The sequence below is a fragment of the Orbicella faveolata genome, unplaced genomic scaffold (assembly GCF_042242905.1).
Source record: "Orbicella faveolata isolate gen_17 unplaced genomic scaffold, um_ofav_v1 contig_48, whole genome shotgun sequence".
Taxonomy (NCBI): Eukaryota; Metazoa; Cnidaria; class Anthozoa; order Scleractinia; family Merulinidae; genus Orbicella; species Orbicella faveolata.
In genome coordinates, this window is record NW_028301578.1 from 14,572,312 (window position 1) to 14,599,557 (window position 27,246).

The following is a 27,246-nucleotide window of genomic DNA, read 5'->3' on the forward strand; positions in this document are numbered from 1 at the left end:
TGTGGTCTAGACATTTCTTTAGAACATATTTCAGTTCTATTTCATCTGTTTATCTTTCCAAAAAAAATTCATTTTTTCGTGATACTCATATTTGTAAAATGATAAATTATCCGTCCGTAGCCATAGTAATAGGCAAACTGAGGCACTCGATCGACTCAGTCACTTTTTTAAAGTTTTTGTTGTTGTTTTTTGAATGGGGAAAGTGAAACACTGCTAGCAAATATAAAACGAACATACAAATAACATTGCCTAAGTCATCATCTTAAAAACACTACCTTTATTTTTGCCAAAAAGATTTAGTCTCCGTGAGGCATTTTCTGCAGGGGCATGCACATCGGTCGCAAGGTCAGTAATGTTCTCATGCAAAGTTATGTTGCCGTGCAAAGTAATATTGCTTGCTTCTGTGATAAAGGCAATGATAAATAATATGATTTGATACATTAATCAAAGAAATTAATTGATTACTCCCTAATGCCCGGTCAGTAAGTCAGTCAGCTAGCCAGTCAATTAATCAGTAAGTATTATTAATTGAAACACTACTTAAATTCAGGTTAGTTGTTCGTAGGATAACCTAAAAATAAAATGATATTCTAATTTAAAAAAATCTCATTCAAATAAATTAATTAATCAGAATCAATCCCTAATGCTCAGTCAGTCTGTCAGTCCGTCAGTCCGTCAGTCCGTCAGTCCGTCAGTCCATCAGTTCGTCAGTCCGTCAGTCCGTCAGTCCGTCAGTCCATCAGTTCGTCAGTCCGTCAGTCCGTCAGTCCGTCAGTCAGTCAATCAATCAGTAAGTAACTGAAATGCTACTTAAATTCAAGTTAGTTTTTCGTATATGATAACCTGAAAATAAAATGATATTCTAATAAAAACATCATGTATTTTTTTTGAAGGGCGAAAGTAAATACTTCTAGCAAATATGTAAACAAACAAACAAATAACATTGCCTCAGTCATAATCTTAAAAGAACTACCTTTATTTTTGCCAAAAACATCTAGTCTTCTTGAAGCATTTTGTATTCTGGCATGCAGTTCTGCAAGGTTTGTAAGAATCTCATGCAAAGAAATATTGGATGCTTCTGTGAAAGAAGGCAATAATAAATAATCTCATTTTAAAAATTCAAATGTGTATACCTAATTGTACCTTTTTCGTACGTTTCGGCGGTATATCAGGCAAGTTTGGTCGAGCCGTGGTTTGTGTTTTGGTGAGACGAACTCGAGCCAAAATACTCAAGGCGAAACAGCGCCAGCTTGACATGTCACTGAAGCGTACCGATTACGTATTTATCACACCCAAATTCGGCCGAGTGAGCATGATATCTGAGTCATATCAGGTCAGTGACCTTGATATCGTAGAATATCAGGACAGTAGACACGGCTGCTGATGGGCTAATTGCAAATAAACTAATTACTCCCTAATGCCCTATCAGTCAGTCAATCAGTCAGTCAGTCACTCACTCAGTGATGCCTAGTCAGTTAGTCAGTCAGTCAATCAATGAGTCAGTCAGTGAGTCAATCAGACAGTCAGTCAGTTAGTAGGTCAGTCAGTCAGTCAGTCAGTCAATCATTCACTCAGTCAATCAATGAGGCAGTGAGTGAGTCAATCAGACAGTCAGTCAGTGAGTCAGTGAGTCAGCCAGTCATTCAGTCAGTGAGTGAGTCAGGCAGTCATTCAATGTGTCAGTCAGTCAGTCAGTCAGTCATTCAATGAGTCAGTCAGTCAGTCAGTCAGTCATTCAATGAGTCGGTCAGTCAGTCAGTCAGTGAATCAGTAAGTAATTGAAACACAACATGAATTCAAGTGAGTTGTTCGTATAATAACCTGAAAATAAAATGATATTCCTACGATACTGAACTCGAATCACAAATATAAACTGGCTGTGAGTCGTTTACCTTTAGACAGATTGAATTTTCTTGGTAAAAAATGTTTACTCTTTGGCTTCTGTGAAAGGTCGTTGTGCAAAGCAATCTGCTTTGTCGGCCTGCTCCAATCTTGAGTTATTCTTCGTGGTAAGGTATTCAAGTAGTTGTTGTAATAAATTATCGGTTGCTGAGGCTGTGGCTCGTTTCCAGGCCCATACATTCCATTCATGTACAGGGGCTGCCGATCTTGAGGCGCGTCATTGTAGAAGCCTTGTGAATAAACTAATAGCACAGAAGTGTTACATACAAAAACGTTTCAGTTGTTGAGAGGCAGAAAGTTGGTTTCAATCTTCGAGTGTCTCAGTTTCATACAATAAATTTCAGTTGTTGAAAGAAGGAAAGTTGGTTTCAGGCTGTAAGGGTCTTGGGAAGGGTCAAGAGTCATTGGCTATAGCATAACTATATATTTCTCTAACATTTTAAACGAATAAATAAAGTACAAGTACTCAGGTGCAAGAATTACATAGTTTAAATAGTTTCGAACCTCCACGAAACTTTACTTCATACACGTGTGGTGATGTAACAGCAAATAACAACTTTGTAAGATGTCTTCTAGATTAATCCCATTTCAAAATAACAGAAGGGTTAGACCGAATAGCTCCGGAACATTGTCCCTGAATGCAGGTTCCTGCAGCTCATATCTTCTTCCAGTATAATAATTATCACGTCCACGTTTTTCTACCTTAGTTAAGTATTGTCTTTGTTGAAGTTACTTCCGATTTTGAAGGTTATCAGTTGTGTAACGCAAATTGAATGAATCATGGATATGTTGTGACGTTTTAGGGAGGGAGGCTTGATTTAGGATTTATGACAAAATAACAGTGATGGATCCGTGGTAGAGGGCGGAGTATCATCCTGCCTTCATTGCTCCACAATGCAGAGCTACAGAGAAATGTCCCACTTTGGGGAACTGGAAAGCGGGGCCTATCAATTCCTTTGGTAGCATCTCTGCATCCGCCCACTAGTTACTATTTTACATCTAAACTAATAAAACTGGGGTCAGATAGGCTGAATAGTACTAACCTACAAGTGACAGATTCGCTAGCAGCAGCGTGTGAAAGAAAACCAGTCCAAAGCTGATGTGAGCCATAATGATTGGCACGTTGAGCCCGTGAGTCAGCGACAGCAGCAGCAAATATCTAGAAGGAAACATCCGGAAGTATTACGTTCCTCATGTCATCTTGGAACTATCGGCTGATAGTTCCCCCGAGGAAATTGACGTTACTAAAGTTAGCATATTAACACTCGAAGCTTCGCCTCTTGAGCAAATGTTGGTTTCAAGAACGTCAAATTTCAGCGGGGCAACTATCAGCCGATAGTTCCTCAGCAGAAACTCTTTGTTGTTTAACTAGGATCAAAATTACAGTAGCTTGTGTCAAATTTGCTTCAAGTTGCCAACATGCAAATTCCTCTTATCGCTTGCCATAAGGAGCCCATTTTCAGTTAAATTTAGTTTAGTTTACCGTTAACGTTAAAACTAATACGGCAACTGAAATTTTGTGACTTTTCCTTAGAATGGACAGGAAACATTCTGGAGTATGAATTCCACATTTCTGTTATAAGCTGGTATCAAAGTAAAGTAAAGTAAAATAAAATCCTTTATTTAAAACGCGATTATCGTTTAAGCACTACACGCTTGAGGGGTCGTGTATCTAATTGATTATCTAATTATCTAATTGCCTACTGATAAAATGGATGAAATATAAGAAATTAACTTACTTTATCGCAAATTTGATTTCCCTAAATATCGGACTAGATTTTAGTCAGTAGCTGGTGTCAATTTGGTTTCCAACACGCGAATGATATTTCCGAAATCGCTTGCCATAAGGAGCCCATTTTGAGTTAACTATAGTTTAGTTTAGTGTTAACTTAAAAAAGAATGTGGTAACTGATTGATACAGTATGTTTCGACTTTTCCTAGTAATACCAGTTTGGTATCTCATTTGTTTGTTCATTCGATTTAACATTTCCACAGCTTCCATGCTGTGATCATGACAGATCGGTTAGAGTTACAGTTTAATATTTTTGTTCCAAAAACTTTAAACAAATTTTAACATTTCAAGGCCTTTGGGCACAATGACATCAATTAATTGAGACTCGCTGTCTTTAACTGCTACGGTTTACTCTTAGATTGATTGACATTGTGAATCCATTCAACATCATTCAATAAGATCACAGAAGCAAATAATTCAATTTTGATCAAATCTAGTTAGACCAAACTACTGAAAATGCTCAAACCTCTCTCTTGATGGATCTGGCGAAAGACGGATCCAGAAAAGGTGTTACATTTTTCGCGATAAAAAAAAAAAAAACACACACACACTTCTATGTTTACAATCGCCGTGTAAATACAATTTTCTGCCCAGTGTACGGGTAGTTACTTACTAATTAATAACTGACAAACAGTGTTCAGCGGACTGATATAAAAATAAGTTTGCTACAGTCCGCTGAATAGCATAAATAAGTTGATACCCGCGCTCTGATTGCCTATCAGCTAATTAAGGTGGTGTCAGCAAATCCCAGGAAATCTCTACACCCCTAATGGTTTAATTTGATTTGATTCAATGTAGAAGCTAATTGAGGTGTACTTGAAAGGCAGTTACATCACGAGGCGAAGGCGAGAAATCTTTTCCCTTGCTTTTCGAGTATCCAACGTACATGTAACTCATTGAAGGGATTAACCATACAAATACGTGGTTGTGCACTGGACACACGTCAGTTGCTACAAAAATTAAAATTCTTGAAATATGATTGGCTCTCGCATCGATTAGCCTTATTCAGATTTGTGGGGACTTTAATAATTTACGACCGGGAGCGAGTGGAACCTACCAACCCTTCCACCCACTATCGTATTTTCAAATACATTAAAGCCGTGATGATGGAACTTGCAGGGTATATAGTACGTCAAAAAAAAAAACCATCCTGTTTAGAGAACAAAGGAGATTGTGACGTCACGTTACGTTGTTATTACGTCACGATATTCCAAACAGCCGCCATCTTGAATCTGCCAATTTTCCCAAAACGTCAAAAGCTGAAAAACTGAAAACTGGCAAAAGCTGACTCAAATTTAATCAAAATCAATAAAACTTAAAGATCATTGCATAAAAGCTAGTTTTTGTTCATTAAAACAAGAAATTTCCAGCTATAAAATTCAGTTGCCATGGAAAAATATAAATCAACGTATCCCCCTGATCTATCACTGAACAGAAAGACGGCGACATGGACTCTATCTGTTTTATACAATAAAAAAGAATGTAATTTCGTTCTGGGTTGACAGCAAGTTTGAACGTTTAGCATCAACGTTCTTAGTTATCGTAGGTAGAGATAAATTTCGAAATGCGAGATGCAATGACGTCGCAAAGATGTATTGATTTAATATTAACTTAAGCTCCTGAAGAATTTTGTTTTGCAAACATAGGAAATATAGATTGCAAAGACCACTTTGGATATACTAAAATTCAACTTGGCAGCGAGGCCTAGAGGACACAAACAAAAGAAAATGGAATGACCGTGTTTATTCATTTCTCTTGTTTGTGTCCTATAGGCCTCACTATTCAAGTTGAATTTTAATATATCGAAATTAAAGTGGCCGATTGGTACACAATGTGGATCTTGTTGCTATTGGGTTTTTTTCGTATAAAGAACTTTTATCCAGTTATTTTTCCATGAATTTAATGCACTAAATACAAGGCGACAGAGACATAAGAGGAAGTTGTTTAGACCGCACACAAGCTCTTGATCCCAAGCGCTAACCCAATGACAACCCAAGTTGGACGCCAAAAACAAGCTTGTTGAAGGTGTCGAAAGAACAAAGAAACAAACCAGATTTGAACTCAAGTTTGAACTTCGAGTTGGTTTATCGATTATCGATTAGTAGGTGGATTTTATGACTTGAGAAAAAAGTCGGCTAGGCAATTTTCTGACGTATTAATTGCCAGGAGAACTAATTTGTTTCTCAGTATTTACTTTTCGATTTATGTCAACAAGCTGCATTGTGATACGTTTCCAGACATGAATCCAGATCGCTAAACAAATATTTGCTTGACTTGGACACCATTTTCTATTACAAATATAGCAACATCCTAAGGGTAAACTTAAACAAACACATACAGCAGATCAGGAATTAAGATATGACACTGTAAATATGTTCCCTGACTCACCTTTGGAGCGGCGAATCGTAAGATTGCGATTACGTTTGTCCCCTCCTGCGAAATGTGATTTCCGTTGAGTGGAGTTTGAAGAGATTCTAACGACTGTGAAGTGACTGCGTTAAATTATTGACAAAACTGTCTCTCAGCAGGTTTTGTATTTTTCTTTATTTTACTGAAAAGAATCAACACTTGAAAAAGCAGTAAACAATATAAACATCAATTGTGGAAAGTAAATATAACCTAAATGAAGAAAAAACGATCTCTTAGTCTGCTTCGGGAAATTAAATAAGGGGAAATTCTCAGGAATTTTCCGTTTACTACACAGCTCCAAAAACATGTGTTCAACGTACTGATAAGTAATGAGAATTTTCATCTCCTCTGTCTGAGCTCTGGTTACCACGGGTTGTCTACTTTGTTAGGTGCGAAAAACCTGCGGTGCTGTAAAAATTATTTGATGGGTAAATGGTCTTTCTAGCTTTAACACTGAACATGTAACGTAAGAAAGCCTGTGATTTGCGTACAAACGCCTCAAATATTTGAATTTTCGAACGTGTTTCTATACGAAAGACTTGACGTTTTCAAAAGATCGTGTAAAGCTTTTGCAGGTTTGAGTCTCGCTTTGAAAACTTTAAAAATAATTAAATAAATTAAATGACAAGACAATAAATTCTGGGATAATCCGCTGAATTCTGGGATAGATTTAGTACTTCCCTATAATCACGACAGAATTTAGGTGTCTAAACCATCCCCTTAATTAGAGAATGTTTTAAGCGTTAAACGGACTAAAACGTGATAACATTTTTCCATGTTATGGTCTCAACAAGTTCGTTTAGTACGTGCTGGTAAATATAAACATTATTTTCTTCTCATTGTCATATTTGATTATTAATATAATTGACTTGCATATCAGCCTTGTGGGTTAGTGATATAAATATATGAGAGTTTACCATCTAAATTCGTTTCGCTAAATAGAATTCTATACTGTTATGAAAATTTGTTTAGGATGGACATATTTTTTTTGGTCAATTTAGCCGAGTTATACTGCAATACATCGTGCAAGTATGCTTTTTTCATGTTTTCTTCCTTCTTTTCAACGATTCATTGAGCTTGACGAGAATCTTAGTTTTAGATGAAAAGTCTGACATTAATAGTACAGTTGACCTAGTGACATTGTTATACCACCGGGTGTCTTGCTATGCACTTTGTATGAACGGGGCTTCGTCACAGAATTTATTCATTTAATTTTATAATTGCCTTTTGTTGCTAACAAAGCAGCTGCGGATAGGAGGTGAAAGTTGAAGCAAGCCATTATTGTAGACAATAAGCCCCCACTATAGCTAAGACTAAAATCTGGTGCGATAAACTGGAGGGAAATTCCTTTATTAACAAAAAACTTCACTTAGTCTCTTTTCTATGAATTCCTGTACTGAGATTTTCAGAAGTTTTCGAACGACGCGAATTGATATTATTATATTAATCACCGCACATTTATTCTCATGTATTGACGCAAGTGATAAATATGCATAGCATCTCTTGTACGCAAAACAACTGCACAAAGTCGATTTGGTCAATTTCAACCATGACAGAAGCCTTTCTCGTCCAAATAAGATAATATTTTACAAGATAAATATAACCGTATGCTATTTAGTCTCTCTTCCTCTGAAATAAATGTAACCTGAGGCCCCTTTCTCGAAAGCGCCGGAAACTTTTCGGGCCCGCAAAGCAATTTTTAATTAATTTGTATCTAAAAGCAGAGAGAGGTGTACACGCCTGAAACTTCATATTAAGAATATGTGAATAAAAAAGCTCTGTAATCATAAGGTTTGAAATTTTGCTACGGCTCTTCGGGTGCGAAAACTCTTGGAGACCTTCGAGAAACGGGCCCCTGACAAACAAGATTTATCAGAAAGGCTGCCACACATAGTGTTCTCTGCAAACGTTATATAAACATTAACACCATGTTAGAGACCAAAGAAGTATTTATTAGATACCGTTTTGTTTTCAGTTTTGAACAAGGTACAGCGTTTTTGTACCACAATGAAAAGATTAAGTAAAACGAGTTAAAGAGGTCAAAGTTAATCATCAAATAGAAGTAAAAACTACAAAAACACTGATTAAAAAAAATGATAAAATTGTCTCTGGGCAATTAATTATTCACCACGTACGTGTGTCTAGAACATGCGAGTTGCTGAGTAACAAAGTTACGGTGATTGTTAAAATTATTGTTATTAATAGATATGAATTGATGCCAAGGAGTTTCGTTTAAACATCAGACTGCTTTATGGCTAAAAGGTCAAGATGAAAGCAATTCAGGTCAGTAATACTATAAAATTTAACTGGGAAAACGGCTTGGTTTATCCCTACTAACATTGTCTTCAACATCAAATTCTACTCCATAGTTCTTCTTGGCTTTACTCTGTGTTCGTCTTCTTTGTAACTTGGGAGTTGAAGGTATATGCATCTTTATTGTTTTCCATTGAAGATAATGTAGAAACTTAGGAACCGAAGTCATCCATTTTGTTCGTCTTTGAAAAAACATAAGATTTTTATTCATTTCTTGGGTATGTACTTCATGTAGTTCTGCTACTACAACTTGTAGTTAAGGTGACCGAACACAGTTTTCGCGCGCGCTTTTGCTGATGTAATTCAGCGCGTTCACAAGGATTGCAAAAAACAAACATGCCGTCAATAGAGCGATCATTTTATTTACTCAACACCCGCACTATCTGTGCTATTTTTCTCTATAATTGAACGCAGTGTATTGATAGCTTTAGTCTTTTATCACAAAAATATGTTAGAAAAGGTAACGATGCAAAGAACCCAACAATTCTCAGCTTTTTCTTTGTTACCGAAAGAACCCAGTTAAATGCAGCGCATGCGTATTAAGTCAAAAAAGTGCGATTGCATGAAAAATTGCACCCTCGGAAATACGGCTATTTCTCGAGAACCACTCGTTAGAATTTCACGAAATTTGGCACGAAAATACTTTAGGAACTAAGTAACTGGAGTATCGAAAATAATTGAACTTTAACAAAGGAAATTCTAGATATTCCAGCCAACCTTCAACAAAGGATAATTAAAGATCTCTCTGTTAAATTATTAGCAAAATGGTGTTAACTTCTGAGAATCGTTACAAGTTTGTTGCATGCAAATTATAAAGAAAATTTAATGACTAGATTTTCTACAAATAAACGAAACCGATTTTAACGACGTTTTCTAAGAAAAGTGCAAAGATTTAGAACGCAAATGCATTGGCCATTGTTCTCAGTGCTATTTAAACCTCTTGTTTGGTGAGGTTCTCGCTGGCGTAGTCGATCGTGGTCTGCTTAATCTCCCTATTCACTTTTTTTTTTTTTTCCACAAAAACTGTTTATTACATAGTAAAAAAAACTATATATTTACTTCCGATATTCGAATCTTAAGGGTGCGGGGCTGCTGGCAAAGTTAGCAACTCTCTATACAGGCAGTAGATAAATATACTCCTGCTAGTTTGCAGATCAACTACTCAGCCACACCAAAAACACTTAAATTAATTAGGGGGAGGGTGCAGGGGTGCGCATCCCCTCTGAGATGAAGCCTTCTTCTTCGTATTCGCTTTCAAAATTTGTTTACCTCACCAGTCAGTTACACCATTCCTTAGTGGTGCACCCCTCCTGAGAAAAATCATTGATCCGCCACTGTTTCATGATAAGCTTAAAGCACGATAACCAATACCGATCAAATTGTCCTCTATGTGAGTAAATAATTTAATTGTTTTCGCCTTTCATTCGTTACTTCCAGGAAATCCTTGTGCAGATGGCTCTTATCAAAATCTGACCGATGGTGATCGCTCGGTGAGCTTCATTGGTCACATGGACAATTGCGATGATGTTGACATAACAAACTGGGACATCTGGTACAGAATATCTGGAGATGCAGGAAATGCCTTAGCGTCCAAAACATCTCCTCCTCGAGACTCATGTGGTACAGAAACTCGATTGTACCTTGCAGATGACCATCCTGCTTACAGTGACGGTGAGGTGACTCAAAAGGTTTGCGCATCTAAATCGCCGGGAAAAGCCTGTAATAATAACATGGATATTAAAGTAATCAATTGTGGTGTATTCTACTTGTACAAGCTCGGCACCTTAAGACAATGCACAACAACTACATGGGCTTACTGCACTAACGGCCAAGGTATGTATCATAGATTTCTTTGCAATTAAAAATGCACATTAACCATATTCCAACAAAAGAGAGAGGAGGCTGCTTTTCAGGCATGCTTTTTAAAAGTTTAATTTACCAATATAAAATACCATTCGAGTAATAGTGTTTTTAATCTTATGCAAGTTGTGTCACATTAAATAATTATTGGATGAGATTTTTCTGATATCCGGAAGCCAAGACCTTGATTGTTCTGGATATCACAAAAACCAAATCTAATAATTGTTTTATGGAATGGAAGTCATGTTTTTACTTCTTCACTGACGGCAAGCAACACAAAGCCCGCGAACTTGACATGATTACCCTTAGAAATCATGCACCGCGGTCATACGTGACAAGATTACGCGTAACCTTGAGTGTCCTTGACATCATTATTGCATAATCTGCAGCTAGATGACGTCACAGGCGCTGATTTCGAAAATTCACTGTACGCTTTCGGCCAATCAGAAAAGAGATAGTGAATTCAATGTATGAAAATAATAGTAATTAGAGTTATCTTGTACACGCACAAAATTACCTTTACATTAAAGGAAACCTGAAATTGTAGTTTACTAAGATAGAAAAACACTAAAGAGATATTAGAAAATCATAAAGGAACAAGTATTGTTAAGGATGGAGAAATTAGCTTGGATTACAAACGACTAACTTGAAAAGTATCGCCTAAACTTTTCAAAATGCACAACCCGTGACGACTGCATGGACTGCTCCTTTAACTTGTTGTGTACAAATTATAATTACCTAACTCTCTCGCTCGTCCGGACCTTCAGGTTCACTAACTTAAACACTTTGTTTCCATGGTAGCGGATGACAAATGTGATGGTGATAAATGTCCTGCAGATCAGCAGTGTGTCCTGTCAGACAATGGAATCAATTATGATTGCGTGAACGGTAATGTATAATGCGAACAACTGAGCGCTGTTTGGCGGTATTTGCTAAGAAGCATAAGACGACGGCGGCGCAGAGGATAACGCCTATTCAAAAAAATAAAGTAATATTTTACTTAACCCTTTGAGCCTCAATTACGCATATATGCGTAATTGATGGTCGTGCTCTTTGTACCACTTGTGACGTCATCAATTTAAAAGTCATCAGATATCCTTGATAAGCAGATAGTAGTACTAGGCTAGGCCTTTCCGTACAATGGTCAGGTTTAAATATCGACGACATTCCGACGTCGCAAATCGAAAAACAACGTTATCAGTTTTGGTGCAAAAACGGTAGTAAAATAGTCCACTACGCCTATGATTGATCAAGGTCCATTTCTAGGCTTCGCCCGTAATTAACATCCAACTTTTTACGGCAGCCAGAAAGAACATGCAACGCAAAAGGTAGCCAGAGTAAAAGGGCCGAGAAAAAAAGAAAGGAAAGGGGCAAAACGTACAAACAAAATTGAGAACGGTTAATGGCAAAAAAAAGGTCCAAATTTTGGCTTATGCGCATGCACGGAATTGAAATATTGCTCTATTTTGTACCTAATCCTCGAAAAAATCTCACCTTTTGGTAAAAAAAAAAAGCTTTCTTAGCAAAACTTAGTCTTCTTTAGCGTCATGGCGGCCAAAAAACCTGACTAAACGGTTAAAAATGGTATTTTTTGGCGAAAGTTTGGTATTCAAAGGGTTAAGAATCTCGCAGGTATGTATCTAGAGGAGCAGGGCTGGCGCAGTGGTGAGAGAGCTCGCCTCCCACCAATGTGACCCAGGTTCGAATCCGGCCCGGTGTCATATGTGATTTGAGTTTGTTGTTAGTTCTCGCCTTGTTCCGAGGGTTTTTCTCCAGGTTCTCCGGTTTTTCTCCCTCCTAAAAAACCAACATTTCTAAATTCCAATTCAATCAAGATAGAGGTCGGTATCAACTATTAAATGTACAAGTGGAGTGTTCAACTCGCTGGCTCCATGTCAGTTGCTTTTCGAAGGCTACAGAATGTGTAACAGAGGAACTGGACGCGATATATTCGAACTAAACTTAAGCTCTAAAATACCAAATGATAACTATAATCTAGGTTTCAAAATACCCGAGCGCTTTATCAGAAAAGTCCATTTTACTTGTGTGCTTACATTTCTTTCAATTTTGATAGAGCCTGCACCTGATGATCCCTGCTTACCCAATCCTTGCCAGAATGGTGGAACCTGCAGCAGTAGCTCTGGGGAGTTTACTTGCAGTTGTGCTTCAGGATACACTGGTGATAACTGTAGCACGAGCGCCTTGCAAGGTAGGAGACTGAAAAATGTACGAGACATTCAAATTACACTCGACTTAAGGCTCACTATTGTTTGAGAAATTTTCTTAAATAATCAGAGCATGCGCAGACTACTACGGAGCCAGAAATTCCTCTACTCCTAACTACATTTTAAAACGAGCCGCACTGGGGACGAGAATGGAATTTTCTAGAGCTATTTTTGTCTAGATTGCGAACAGTCAAGGAAGTTGAGCTATTGGACTCAATTAAACATTTATTAAACGAGGACTGTACATTTTTTTTTCTTTCTTTTTTTTTTATCAATTCCACAGACTTTTCCGATTGTCAAGAAGCTCTCGGTATGGAGAATGGTACGATAACTAACGACGAAATAAGTGCATCTTCTGTGCATAATAGCAACACCGGCGCCAGTAGAGCCAGGCTTAACTTTATACCGTCCGGGGGGGTATCAGGAGGCTGGGTAGCTGCAGCAGACGATGAAAAACCAACTCTCACCATTACCTTTAGCTATCCATTCACCAGAGTAACAGGTATCGCTACTCAAGGACGGCAGGATGCAAGTCAGTGGGTTAAGACGTACAGGCTGAAGTACTCAAAACCCAATGGGGAAAAAGGTTTTTACAAGGATCCTGGAGAAACCTTGTACAAGGTAAATAACAATTTGATGGCAAGTAAAATCTGCATACGAGCTAATTGGCCCATCAGGCGAGAGCTTATCCCGGTTTTTGTAGCATGAAGAGACAAGAATATTATTTTGTGCACTCCCCGGTTGGGATGCTAGTCCATCACAGGGCTACCTACCAGCATTAAATTCGCCGGTACACATTTAGACATTTGGGTGGAGACACTCAATTAAAAACCGCTCTATTAACAACTTAAATTTAATTGCAAAAATTTAAATTATTACAGGTACGGACATGATTTTTAGGATCGTAATTGTTTTTTTCCCTGATTCAGGTATTTACTGGGAATACAGACCAAGACAGGATTGTTTACCACGCACTAAACCCACCACTCGAGGCAGCTTCCATCCTTTTTCGTCCAGTTGAATATCAGAGCTACAGAGCAATGAGGGTTGAGCTCTATGGGTGTCGAGGTAACTGTAGAGGATTCTCCATGTCACAATCACAATATCTTTCCCTATCTGTTTAAGGTATATGATTTTAATGCTATATTTATCATTGTGAAGGACGATAATTCTGAAATGGGCACTTCACACCCGCGAAAAGGCGAGAGGTTAAAAAGACTATAGCAGTTAAGCAAAAAGAAAACGTACATGAAGCCTTTCTTTCCGCAACTGCATATTGAATCTTTAACCCGCAGATCAAACACGTGATGATGTTGCATAGATTCTCCTCCCTACTTTCATTCTCCAGGGTCAATACCAACTCAAAAACTAATCACGTTTCAGTTGACCTGATCGCTCAGTTGGTAGAGAACCGCATCGTTTTCGTTAAGTTTCTTGTCAAGTTGAAATCAGGAAATTTGAGCTAACTTAGACTGCGAGCAGTCTCTTTTTTTGTGCGTTATGACTTCATGGACCGACCAATAGAATTACTCCGTCACCAGAGTGCCCGGCTTCAAAAATGCTGTATGAGACCATTGCAGTTTCTCTTTTCGCTGGTCTTCCGACGCCCGCGCTACTTGCAGTTTGCGGCTTTGCATATCACGTTTGCACGCTCACACAACTGCTCACTGGTGTTTTGTTCTTCTTTGCGTTCTTCCCCACGTCTTTTTGAGCAAAAGAGAGACTGAACCAGCTTGAATTACTTGAAGTTCCCCTTCTCCGACCCATACGTTTTATTGAAGTTTTATGTAATGCAGTGACGGGTTGTCTAAACTGGAAAGCCAAAAAATTTTCTATATTTATCCTAAATGGGGGAGCAGGCATGGCGCAGTGGTGAGAGCGCTCGCCTCCCACCGATGTGGCCTGGGTTCGATTCTAGCCCGGTGCCATATCTGGGTTGAGTTTTTTTTGGTTCTCGCCTTGCTTCGAGAACTTTTCTCTGGGTTCGCCGTTTTTCCTCATTCCAGAAAAACCAACATCTCCAAATTCCAATTCGACCAGGATAGAGGACCGGCATAAAAACCAGCTAAGGCTGATGCGACATCATCTCTAAATATTGTAATTTATTTATTTGTTTTATTTTACTTATTTAAAATATCGCACATTTTGGGTCTGACAGCCTGAACGTACTAGTTGTTTTTAACTGATTATATAGAAATAATGTGCTTCTCAATGGATACTCTTACAAATAAATACGGGTCACCATCGTCAGTCACAGACTCTCCAGTTTTTTTTACTAATTGTGACTTCTCTCTTGTTATCCCTGAATTCAATTTCCTTCAGATGCATGTTTGTCCAATCCGTGTCAAAATGGCGGCACCTGTACCAGTGGCTACACAACAAATTTTAAATGCAGTTGTCCTTCAGATTATACTGGTGATACTTGTGAAACAAATAAAGGTAAAGATAACAGGTTTGTGGATTTCTAAGAGCTCAGGGTTTGACAACGTTAGACATGGTGCGTGGCGCGTAACGCACGCCGCATGGGGCGTGGTGAGTGGTGCGTCGTGCGTCGTGCGTGGCGCGTGGCCCGTGTAGTTGGACAGTTTTAATTAGACACCTACATGATCGATCGTGTACCAATTACGTGACATAGCAGAGCGTAGACACAATGAGAATTGAGTATTTTGTTACAGATACGATATATAATAGGTATAATCAAACCAAAATGAGTTTTCCCCTGGTATAATATCTGTGACTAGTATTCCGTAAAATCTATAGCTTGTGAAGGACCCCTTGGTATGGAAACCGGTGCAAGTAAGGCGTGGCAAATGTCGGCTTCAAGCGGAGCCACAATAGCGAGATCCGATCAGGCCAGACTTAACTTGGAAAAATCAAAACACTCCCAAGGAACTTGGATTGCAAAGGACGAAGACTACAATGCGTGGCTACAGGTTTATTTCCCCCAGTGGTATATTTTAATAACTGCTGTAGCAACACAAGGGTTAGAGGAGCGCAGCCGATGGGTGACAAAGTACAAGCTGCAGTATTGGAGATGGAGAACGAATGTGCAATACTACAAGGATCTACAGCAATCTGGCCCATTCAAGGTGATTATTGAATTTTACCATTTCCCTTGTATAGTAGCTTCATACAAGACATGAGACAGTTACCATTTCATGGCCACATCCCTCCTAAGGGATGCCTTAGCGTGCCTCATTGAATTATATTGAATGCCCGCGCGAAGTATTTCAAGCTGATGCCTTGGATCGAGTTTTTAAATGTGTCATTAGTGTTTACACAGGCAATAGGCTCGCTGAAACATGTACCCCGAAAACCAAGATGAAGATATTAATATATTTTGTTGCTTAAAAGGGAGAATAAACTGAATGTAATTAGGTTTCAGTGGTCTCCTCAAACTATAACGCACAGTACAATGTCCCCGGCCAGGGCTCAAACCCGGACCGCTCGATCTGAGGCGAACGCACTAACCATGAAGCTACTGCACTTCCACAAAAATTAATGTTAAAAGTTTAAAAAAGGCTGATCGACTTTCTCGGTTTGCGATCAGATTCTCGGGCGTACATGCTTCAATATGACTCCCATTTTACCAGTTCTCTAAATCATTCTCAAAGCCGAGTATCCTCATGATAGCGCCCTTCTAACAATTTTTCTTCTTACCGATTCATGCAGGAGTTTGCCGGAAACACAGACCGCACTACCATTGTGTCTCATCAGTTAATCCCACCAATCTGGGTAAATTACATCAAGTTTATTCCATTGGCTTGGATTGGTGGCATAGCTATGAGGGTAGAGCTCTATGGCTGTCTAGGTACGTTTTAATATTCACCTTATCTGAAATGATATGGTAACAACGTCCCTCTCTAAACAGAAATGGAGGCGAGGCCCCACCCATATATTCAACCCCTTATTTTCACGTGGTTAAACGAGGTCACGTGACAGCTGAGAAAAAGGCAAACTACTCGCTCGCTGATTGGAAGCCGTGTGAAACGGTCGAAAGCTGTGAACCTGCCGAAAAATTTGACTTTGCGTACATTTTCTTTTCTTGGGTAACATATCCTGTAACATTGGCCATTTTCAATGTGGCAAGTCATCCTGTGAAAATTCAATGGCTATAAACTTAGCTTCAAAGACCTCCCGGTCCCGGAGAGCCAAGAAATTAACCCGGGTAGCCTGAAGCGGGTAAACACTTGCTTTAAGCGTAAAAGGTTAAGGGTACAAATCGATGAGGGATAAATCTGTCTGTAACTAACAAGCTTCTTCGCGCCTAGAAAAAGAAGTTGAAAGAGCCTGAGGTCTAATTCTTGAATTAACATAATGTGTAAGAAGTCTTCTGATTGGTTCTTACTAATTATCAAATGGTGGACAGATGCATAGATGAATCCATGTGCTCAATGTAATGCAATCCATGTGCTCAATCCATGTGCTCAATCCATGTGCTCAATCCATGTGCTCAATAGTAAACTAGAGCGTGATTTTAACAGATAACAAACTGATTAAATGGGGATTTGACTTGGCATTGTTCAGTAATAAAGTGCCAAGTCAAATCCACAGTTGATCAGTTTGTTATCTATTATACAAATGCAGCTATATTTGCTGCGGGATATGCCTGTTACATACTCAGTAGGATGATTATCTTCCCATCACATATTCTCTCTTGATATCTCTGAATTTCCTCAGATTCATGTCTGGTCAATCGATGTAGGAATGGTGGCACGTGTGTCAGTGACTACCAAAGAGGAAGTTACACGTGCATTTGTCCGTCAGAATATCATGGCTATACATGCGCTATTGGTAACAATAATGATAATAATAATTATTTTTATCCTTTTATTAATAATAATGGCAGTAATAATAATTATTACAATAATTGTAATAATTATAATAATATTAACAATAAGCGCATTACATCAGTAAAATCTCAATGCTCTTACAAAATAGTAATAATTTAGGATACAGTCAAACCTTCACCATACCAATATTTTGATCAGTGAAGTCATAACGTTACAATTGTAAAAAAATGGAAAACTTGAAACTCAAAAGTAAATACATTAATATATAGCTTTGTTGAATGGGATACCGTAAGTTTAAACTCGGTGATATCGCTGTCTGCTCACCACGTGCATGATCGCAGAAATCTTATGTAATTTAAGGCCAGGTGAAGACCGTACAAATCCAAGCAATCCACGAGTCCTGTCCTGATTGTAATGATTATTGCATGAAGGAACCTGATCATTCATGTGCTCTAGCACTCAATGACTCCTGTTTCTGTGTCGTGATTTCGCTTCAAGTATTGACACCCTTCCTGGACGAGTTGCCAATCCATGATGCTTTGTCCATTCTCACATCCCACATTCTGCAGCTTCAAAATTCTGAATCCCTCCCTCAGCATCCATCAATCAATCAATTCATTAATGTCATGCATGGGTAAAGGTTGCCCTCGGTATCCAAACCAGGGGCTCATGTATAAAACGCATGACAAAAATAACAATAAGATGAGAGGAAAAAAAGCTAGTTAAATATCAGTCAGTAGATAAAATTATAATTACATTTTATTACATCGCTTGAATAATTTACTGGATTTACACTCTTGTGTCAGATGACAACAAGTACTGTGAATGGGTTTCCTAAGAACACATGGCCAAAAAAACTTCGCCTGACTTGTGCCATGTGAATTATTTCTTGTGTGATCGTCCGGGTGAGTGTAGTTCTGAAAAAAACTGTTGTTGGTGACTGACATTTCGACAACCTGAGCGGAAGTCATCTTCAGAGTCAAGTGAATAGTGTTTGTCAGTCGATGATGTTATAAGTCTGGTCCGTTGAACGTGATTGGTCAGTATAGCCATGATGGTATTGGCTGAAAGACTGGTGTAAAGTTAGTTAGTTATTGTTAAGTCGGTCTGTTAGAAGTCCGTTTGTCGGTTTCGTTTCTGTCGTGGATAAGTCGTTTGTAAGGCGCCGGTAGTTATTGACATCTGTTAAGAGGCGTTTGTTCTAGGTTAGTGTACCAGCTTAGAGTCAGTCGTTGAAAATAGTTTGTACTGTAGGTTAAGCACTGAGCAGAGTCCCAGTCAATGTTGTGATTTGTCAGTTGATGATGTACAGCAATGTGATTGTTGGCATCACCATTTCTCGTGGCTCGTTTGTGTTCAGTCAGTCTCGTGTTAAGGTTTCTGCCAGTCTCACCAATGTAGGAAGCCTGGCAGTCGGAGCATTTGATCTTGTAAACTGCTCCCTGTCTGTCGTTAGGTTCGTCTCTGTCTTTCACGTTGGTCAGTAAGTGTCGTAACGTAGTTGTAGGTTTGTGGGCTACACGAATGTTGTAGGGCTGTAGGATCCGTGAGATGGTCTCAGAAGTGCCCTTAATGTAAGGTATAGTCACTGTAGTAACAGGCGTAGGATTCCTGTTCGTAGCGTCAGCTTCAGTAGGTCGGTAAATGTTTCGTCTAATAAAGTCAGCGTTGTAGTTGTTTTTGTGAAAAACACGTTCAAGGTATCTGTTTTCGTCACGTAAGCTGTCCGGTGTGTCACAAACTAGTTGCGCTCGTCTCGTCAAAGTCTTTATAGTCGTGGCTTTGTGTGAAGTCGGGTTGCAGGATGATTCGTCAAGTAATCTGTCGGTATGCGTCGGTTTTCTGTACACTGTCGTTCGTAGTTCGTTGTTGTCGCGGCTTACCAAACAGTCTAGAAAAGGAAGTTTTCCATTTTCTTCGATCTCTTTAGTATTTTATATTTTTCTCCTCTTTGCTTTTTACTGGATTTCATGGTAACATGGGACAATCATCACTACAAGAAAATGTTCTTTATTGTAATCAGTCTCTGTTTAATTTATTTTAACAGGTAATCAGTGCTTGTCCAATCCTTGTCTCAATGGTGGTAACTGCTCAACGCTTGACTACTGGCCTTATTTTGAATGCCGTTGTGCATCCGGATACATTGGTTTCAACTGTGGCACCCAGCTTGGTAATGAACGCAGATTATCTCTCTTACAATCATATTACAGTAAAATCCCGAGTGTAAGAAACTAGTGGTTTAAGAACCTGCTGAGAGAAATTTTCCATTTTAAAACCCCCAAAAATATAAGAACCTGCTTAGCCAAGCCAGATCAAGCAAGCTCGTATATGTGGGCTACCGCTAAATTAAAAACTCTTGTTATAGAGCCAACACTGCGTAATAATTAAACTATAATCAGTTGTACACGTGTTAGGCTTATCATAACACAGTTATGAATAGAGCGTATGCATTCAGGTGTCTAGCAGCCATGAAAATTTATTGGAACAAAAGAAAGTGTTTACATAAGAAAAGAGTTCAACTCCCACAGGATTGGTTTGGTACACCAACATGGCCGCCGTTTCATTGTTTTGGAACACCAATATGGCTGCCATGACGTCATGTGCATACGCTCAATAAATACTGTACAGTTAAGAACCAAACTCACTTTTCTATATTTTTCGGGTGAACTATATCTCCTTGACAGAAATTAAGAACCTAATAAGAACCTACTTAATCTTAATTGCCAATAAGTTTCCCAAAATACAAGAACCTATTTTGCTAGACTTCAAGAAATGTAGGTTCTTCGACACGGGCTCTTTACTGTAATGAAATTTTTTCGGGAACATCTGAGAATGAATATCAAATTGGCAGTACAGTTACCTCAGCTACATTCTTCTGATACGGATTCTTATTTTTCACCAGCCGATCCTTGTTCCCTCGATGTTTGTTTGAATGGTGGTACCTGTGCTGCGGACAGTAACTGGCCTTATTTCACATGCAGTTGTCCATCAGGATACATTGGTTTCAACTGTGGCACAGAAATAGGTAATATTCTTCAAAGATCATGGCCAGTTTGAAGGGACATTTCGGAAAAGAAAGTGCTTCACACGAATAAAGGAGGCAGCGTGGCCGAGTGGTTAGAGTGCCAGACTTGAAATCCGGTGGTCGCGGTCCCGGTGGGACCCGGTTCAAGTCCCGCTCTGACCACTAAGCTGAGTTGTTTCTCGGTAGACCCTAGTTCAACTCCTCGGTCATGCTTGTAAATAGCTAACTGGTCTGGCTGCAGCTAGTTGTGGTTTTTAAGCCTATTATGTTTATTTGAAATGTTTCTTTCTTTGAGTTCAGGTGGCATGCCTAAGAAATAGCTAGGAGTACCTAAGCGCATCGACCACTATAAACATTCAATAACAACAACAACAGCAGCATGAATAATCGTGTTATGACTGCCGACGAAACTACACAAGGAAAAAATAGTAATAAGAAAAACAGTGTAAGCACATATCGTCCCAATAGAGAGCGAGTAATAGCAACACTTAAGATAGTGTTGAGGACTTTACAGGTTCCCTCACTTCCATCAATTCTAGCACATGTATTTAAACATTATCCTGGAATTAGAGATAAATCCCGATTCTCGAACCCATAGTGAGAACGAAAATTGGTTCGAGAAATTAGAGGTTGGAAATAATGAAGTTAAAGTTACAATGACAGAAATCCAACGGAGTCGTCTTTTTGTTCGAGTTATCGGGAGGTTCAAGGAACTGATCGAGGATTGGAGAAGTAATATATCAAACACGAGAGACCGTGTTTGACCAGTATTCCTAATACGACGCGCAGGGGAGTATTTTTGACGAGCTTCAAGGTGTTTGGAAATGTGGCCAAACACTGTCTTTTTGATATTTGTTCTCAATAGAAACCAAAACTATGGAGAAACGAAGAAATAAAATCGTAAAAAAACTATGCTAATAACAGATGTCCAAAATGACCGTTACGGTCATAATTTCCTCTGTTACAAATTGATGAGTTATTAATGAGTTTGACAAATTGGGCTCTGATTCTCTTACAGGCGATCCGTGTGCGGTCAATCCGTGCTTGAATGAGGGAACTTGTACACCGGAAGACAACGTGATGGGCTTCACATGCAGCTGCATAGGAGCTGATCTTATGTATAACTGCGCCGGCGTACAGCTAGGTGAGGATCTGTTCAGTAAATTGGAAAAACACGATTCCCTTGGATATCAGATTCCTGACTAGTTTTAAAGTGTTTAAAATTTCATTGAATGGAAAATATTATTTTATAAGTTAGTGCACTATAGGTTTTCATTGTACGCTATCTTTCCTAGTTAAGAAGTTCGGTGGTAAAATTTTTCAACGTAATATTAAACTTCCGCTCTATCAAATAGCGCGGATTGAACTGTGTTTGGAAACTTGCAGTTGTTCACGCGCACTCATCGGTTCATTGAGAAATTGTGACGTTTTAAAGTCGCATAACCGTCAGTTTCCTTTCTTTAGTTTCCTTTCTTCAGAATTAAATTGTCCCGTAATATTTCTAAATCTTCCGCGAAACATAAGAGAAACCAGAAAACGTTGTCATTATGTAGACGACCTTCAGCCACCGCACCCTAATGGCCGATAGTATACGAGTAGCTCATGTGCACAACTGCACATGCAAGTTTCAAATTCAGTTCGACCTAATAGTCTGCCTGATAAACTAACATTTCTTAGAAGAATTCTATTCGTATACTAATGCAAATGCTGCAATCTGATTAGATGAGCTACTCGTATACTAACAGCTATCAGAGTGCAGTGCCTGGAAGTCGCCTGCGAAATAGCGTTTGCGAAGTTATGGAAGAATATTTAGATACAAATGGATAATTAAAGCTGAGAAGACCAAAAGAAAGACATTTACGGTTCATGACTTAACAAAAAAATTACAAAATGTTGAAAACTTCTCTACACAACAGGAAATTCCAAACGACAATGCAGTCCGAGCGATTTTCCTAAAGTGAAAAGTTAAATACAATGTACCAAAACAATTGGAAATGGTTAGCTGAAGACAATTACGTAAGAATTCTACTAAAGCAATTAGATTATTCGCTCGAGATTTCAATGAGGCCTTCGGCCTCATTAACCATCACCTCATAGAAATCTCGAACTCATAATCTTATTGTCAAATAGAAATATGAAATTGCCTATAAGGATAAACAAACAATGCACGCACGTTGATATTATACAGGAATTAACAGATATATTTTATTAATATGTTGTGCGCGTTTATAAAGGTCATATTTTTTGTATCGATTAATTAATAGAGATTTATAGATCACTACATTTTTTGAATATTTTGGATATCACTACCCTGTGATCCACTGTAATTGGCTACGCTGTAGTGGTCTCCCTGCCTAATGAATTTTTAATGTATATAAGTAAGTATTCTAGTTAGGCGAACTTAAATAAATAATATTCTTATTTAGTATATACCACACAAGTAAATAGTGCTTTTCGCGTGCTCTGATTGGTTAACTCGGAGGTGATTAACAAGTACTATTCACCTCCGAGCAGCCGGCGCGTGAAATTGTGAAATTTCCGACCGCTTGTCACACATATTCAGCTTGTGTGGTATATACTAAAAGAATTATTCACCTCAGTGTCGGTGAATAATTGCTAAATATGGGATAGCATATTTTTTGGTCAAAGAGAATAAATCTTAAGGTCACTTCACTCTCGAAAATGTATTTTTTTTGAACAAGCAAACACTCCGAGAACATTTTCCATCTGAAGCAAAACTATGTAACAGCAGTCTAACAGTCATTTTTCCACAGCTGATTTATGTTTGGCCGACGTTAATCCTTGCCAAAATGGAGGTACCTGTACAGCAGACAGTAACTGGCCATCCTTTACATGCAATTGTCCTCCCGGATATATTGGTTATGATTGCAGACATAAGCAAGGTGATACACAATGTTAAAAAGCAATCTAAGTATAGAATATCTCTCCCTGAGTATATCTTCGAGTCTTATATTATCTAGTAAATAAATACTTCATATCAGGTCAATAAAATATAATAAGGGATAGTGTAACTTTGAGAGTAACAAGAGGCTTTGATAAGCATTGTTGGCAGTGCAATACATGTTAATTTACATCAGTATAAAGTAAATACTACCCTGCCCGGCTGCCACGAATTCGTTACATAAAGATTTTGCTTACCATCAAACTATTTACGTCTCTCCTCCTTATCTCTGGCCCAGTTCATTCCAGCTCCGAAAATAGCATTTAAGTAATAATATGGCAGTTAAGTAATAAATAGCATTTAAGTAATAATATGGCAGTTCCTATTAAATCCTCAGAGCTGTGTTTAGTCGGACTAGCTGCCAGCTAGTTACTCCAGTCCATTACAGTTTTCCGAGTTTTTGGAAGTTTGCTACTACAGATACCAGATACGTTGCTTTCCAGAATGCAGGATAAAGTCTCCTTTTCAGCAAAAGCTAGAAGTAGCAAAATCCAAGACGGTGGATTTAACGACCTCATATGACGTCATAAAACAGTTTTCTGCTATTTTCCACATCAATATCCAAAATGGCGGAAGCAAAGACCTTGTATGACGTCATAAAACTGTTTTATACTTTTTCCCACAGTTGACCCATGTTCTCCCGAGCCTTGCCTGAGCGGTGGAACCTGCTCAGCAGACAGCAATTTATTAGGTTTTAAATGCAGTTGCCCTTCAGGCTACATTGGTCTAAACTGTGGTATACAGCAAGGTGATGTAATACATCAAACACGAAAGACCGTGTTTGACCATATTTCCAAACACCGAGAAGAGAGTTGAAAATCGGACGCGCGACGGAGTATTTTTTACAAACTATGAGGTGTTTGGAAATTTGCTCAAACATCGCCTTGAATGTTTGATATATCTTCTCAATCGAAACTAAAACTAAGAAGAAAACGGAGAAATAAAATCATTAAAAAATCTATGTAAATTAAGATCAGATATCAAAACACTGTCACGGTTATGATTTCCTTTGTTTAAACTTGATGAATTATTAATAAATTTGAGAAACGCATTTCTCAATCTTTTCATTCCCTTTCTTCGATGTTCGCAGTATAGAAATTGCTTGTTTTAGTTTGGTGTGGAAAAAACACGTAAAACCCTTTTTTTGATAAGGATAATTCAGTAGTAAAATTATACCGCCAATGCTGACCGTTTACATTTCTTCGCATTGTTTTTTAACTCTTTTTTTGCAATATGTATACATCGTGTTCCATTTCTCGATGTTACAATTTGTAACATATATTGAGATGGTTCTTGTAATCAATAGAAAGTCGTAGAAAAGAGTTTGAATATCATTTATCAATTATTGTTTTTCACTTTCACATTTTTGAATCCAAACCTTTCTCGTTTTCTCAGAAAAGCCTAAGCCTCTTTTTTTAATGAAGCCTATACAATGAAAAACTTATCAACTACTGTGTTTAATCCGAGTTTCGATTTGTTGATAACAGATAATCCGTGTCTAGACGATCCTTGCGAAAATGGTGGAACCTGTTCTGTGGCTAGTAACTTGCTGGGATTTAAATGCAATTGCACCTCAGAATATATTGGTTTCAATTGTGGCGCTCTGAAAGGTGATATACATATTTCTTGTATTGCCCAACATCTGACCTTCATAGATACGGCAAATCCTCGAATTAGTGCCCGGGGCGCTTATTTCAAATTTAAGAGAAGACGCGGGACGCTTGTTCGAGGGAGACGCTTAATCGAGGGGGCTGCTCATTTCATTTTTCGCAAATCGTGGTCAGATATGATTGGTTTTGTTTTGCAATACATGTATCTGTTAGTCCCTCAGAAGTCTCACAAGGATCCTGTCTCTCTTGAAGAACTACATAACCCCTTTCAGTTTAGCCGATCTAGGTCTGCTGCACAAAGATCAGTAGAACCTCACTTACCATCCGTTGCGACGGTCAATGTGCAGTGCTTGAATGAGTCAATATGAATCACCACCTTGTAATTGAGCACAACCAAAACTAGACAACCTTTGTTGTCTCAGTAATCTTCCATAAAAAAGGGGAAGGGGGTGCTCATTTGAGGAGAGGAACTAATTCGAGGTTTTACGGTAACATACTAGTCTACAGCGTGCAAATACACTACGCGCGGGAAATTCTCACCTGATTCGCTTCCGCCAAAACCAATATTTCCGAACTCCACCAGCTTCAAGCCCGAAGTTAAGACAGTCGCTGAAGAGTTAAGCATTGTACCTGCATCAGTAAACCCCCACGTATAAGAACGTAAAATTTAAGAACCTGTTAGGCTAAAACTTTCCATTTGAGAAGCCCTCAAATAAGGAGCATTCTGGGCTAAAATCTCAATACAGGCTTTTTTTTTTCTTTTTTTTTCAAAATATAGTCTTTTAAAAAAAGATCATGCAGTGCATCACATGCGATGCAAAAAAAATAACAAAAACTAGCCAGAACACTGACAATGTTATAACACACTACAATACTGTACTGTGAATAATTTGATATAGGCGACATCCATGAGTTCAAGTTGTTTTGTAAAAAAAATTGAGAACCTAGCTAAGAACCCGGATAGCCTGATTTCAGGGTAAACATCATTTATATTAGAACCCAGGGAGGCTAACTTAAAAAAACCTAGGTTTTTTTACACCGGTTTTTAGTGTATATCATTGCTCGTTTAGCACATTTTCTTACAAGAGACTTGCACACTTTTACTTCATATTCTTAAAGAATTTTGAGATCACAAATACCGAAAGTAGTGACGTTAAATTAAGTTTTTGCGTTTGACTGAAATGTTGTGTGAAAAGGTATTGATGTCTGTTATTAACATTTATCAACAGATGACGCATGTTCTCCCAATCCTTGTCAAAATGATGGCAACTGTACAAGGGCTACTAATGAACAAAGTTTCACATGCAACTGCTCCTCAGAATACAGTGGTGATACTTGTGAAAATAAAATAGGTGAGAGAAGTTAGTCAGCTTCCACTGCCCAGTTCAAGTTCAGTTCGGCAGTTCAAGAGTTACTTTCAGCATCACGTCAAAGTGACGTTAGGGGGAGTAGATGATGATTCCAAATTCCATTTCGACCAGGATAGAGGATCCGGATGAAAAGTTGCTAAGACTGATATGCCTTCCTCTCGAAATATTGTAATGTACTGTGTTTGTCTTGAAAAATGTAGTTCAGCGTTTTTCACTTTATTTTATCTCCAGTTCATCTTTTTATCATTGGTCCTTGGCTTTTTTTAACTTAATTTTCAGTTCACGGCAACTGGAGTAGCTGGTCTCCATGGCCTAACTGTAACAAACCGTGTAACGGTGGAAACAAGACAAGAAAGCGCCAGTGTGATAATCCTGAACCAGCTTTTGGCGGGAAAGACTGCACAGGTCCAGAAACGGAAACCAAGCCTTGTAATATGGACAGTTGTCCAGGTATTTATTTTTGCTGGCATTTTGATTTGACCAATGGGGGCTCTTTAAAGACATGAGGGAGTTAAGTACGCAACTCAAAAACGTCTGCTTACGAGCCAAGTGGCTCATCAGGCCTGAGCTTGTACCGGTTTAGCATGAAGCGACTAGGAGTATTTCTACTACATCCCTGGATGGGATGCTATTCCATCGCAGGGTTACCCGAGCATTAAGTTCGCCGGTACCAATTTATATTATACACCTGGGTGGAGAGAGGCATTGTGAGAGATAAGTGTCTTGCCCTAGAACACAACAAAATGTCCCCGGCCAGGGCTCGAGCCCGGACCGCTCGCTCCGGAGTCCAGTGGACTAACCCTGCATAAGGCCATCGCGCATCCCATGTACGCAACTTAGATAGTTGTGAAAATAAAGCTTCCCAAAACTTCAGCCTTGAACCGGATTCGAATCGATCATTCCTGCGATACCGATGCAGAGCACCTGGAACTCAGCTATCAAGCCAACTGAGAACTGCCCATCCTGTGAATTCGTAGTCCACTTG

At 38.7% G+C, this 27,246-nt stretch overlaps 1 protein-coding gene across 1 annotated transcript in view; it reads left to right on the top strand.

Moving 5' to 3' along the window:
• Positions 1 to 8,371: 8,371 nt before the first annotated feature.
• Positions 8,372 to 27,246, top strand: part of LOC110044840 (uncharacterized) — a 31,155-nt gene continuing 12,280 nt past the window's right edge. Inside the window, exons 1-19 of the mRNA XM_089280933.1 lie at positions 8,372 to 8,386; positions 8,473 to 8,524; positions 9,854 to 10,249; positions 11,078 to 11,164; positions 12,189 to 12,502; positions 12,634 to 13,200; positions 13,431 to 13,569; positions 14,824 to 14,964; positions 15,262 to 15,590; positions 16,174 to 16,312; positions 17,182 to 17,295; positions 19,342 to 19,464; positions 20,197 to 20,319; positions 21,338 to 21,463; positions 23,094 to 23,222; positions 23,907 to 24,029; positions 24,769 to 24,891; positions 26,121 to 26,243; positions 26,541 to 26,711. Coding sequence (XP_089137059.1) covers positions 8,372 to 8,386; positions 8,473 to 8,524; positions 9,854 to 10,249; positions 11,078 to 11,164; positions 12,189 to 12,502; positions 12,634 to 13,200; positions 13,431 to 13,569; positions 14,824 to 14,964; positions 15,262 to 15,590; positions 16,174 to 16,312; positions 17,182 to 17,295; positions 19,342 to 19,464; positions 20,197 to 20,319; positions 21,338 to 21,463; positions 23,094 to 23,222; positions 23,907 to 24,029; positions 24,769 to 24,891; positions 26,121 to 26,243; positions 26,541 to 26,711 — 3,334 coding nt within the window. The remainder of the gene's footprint in view (positions 8,387 to 8,472; positions 8,525 to 9,853; positions 10,250 to 11,077; positions 11,165 to 12,188; positions 12,503 to 12,633; positions 13,201 to 13,430; positions 13,570 to 14,823; positions 14,965 to 15,261; positions 15,591 to 16,173; positions 16,313 to 17,181; positions 17,296 to 19,341; positions 19,465 to 20,196; positions 20,320 to 21,337; positions 21,464 to 23,093; positions 23,223 to 23,906; positions 24,030 to 24,768; positions 24,892 to 26,120; positions 26,244 to 26,540; positions 26,712 to 27,246) is intronic.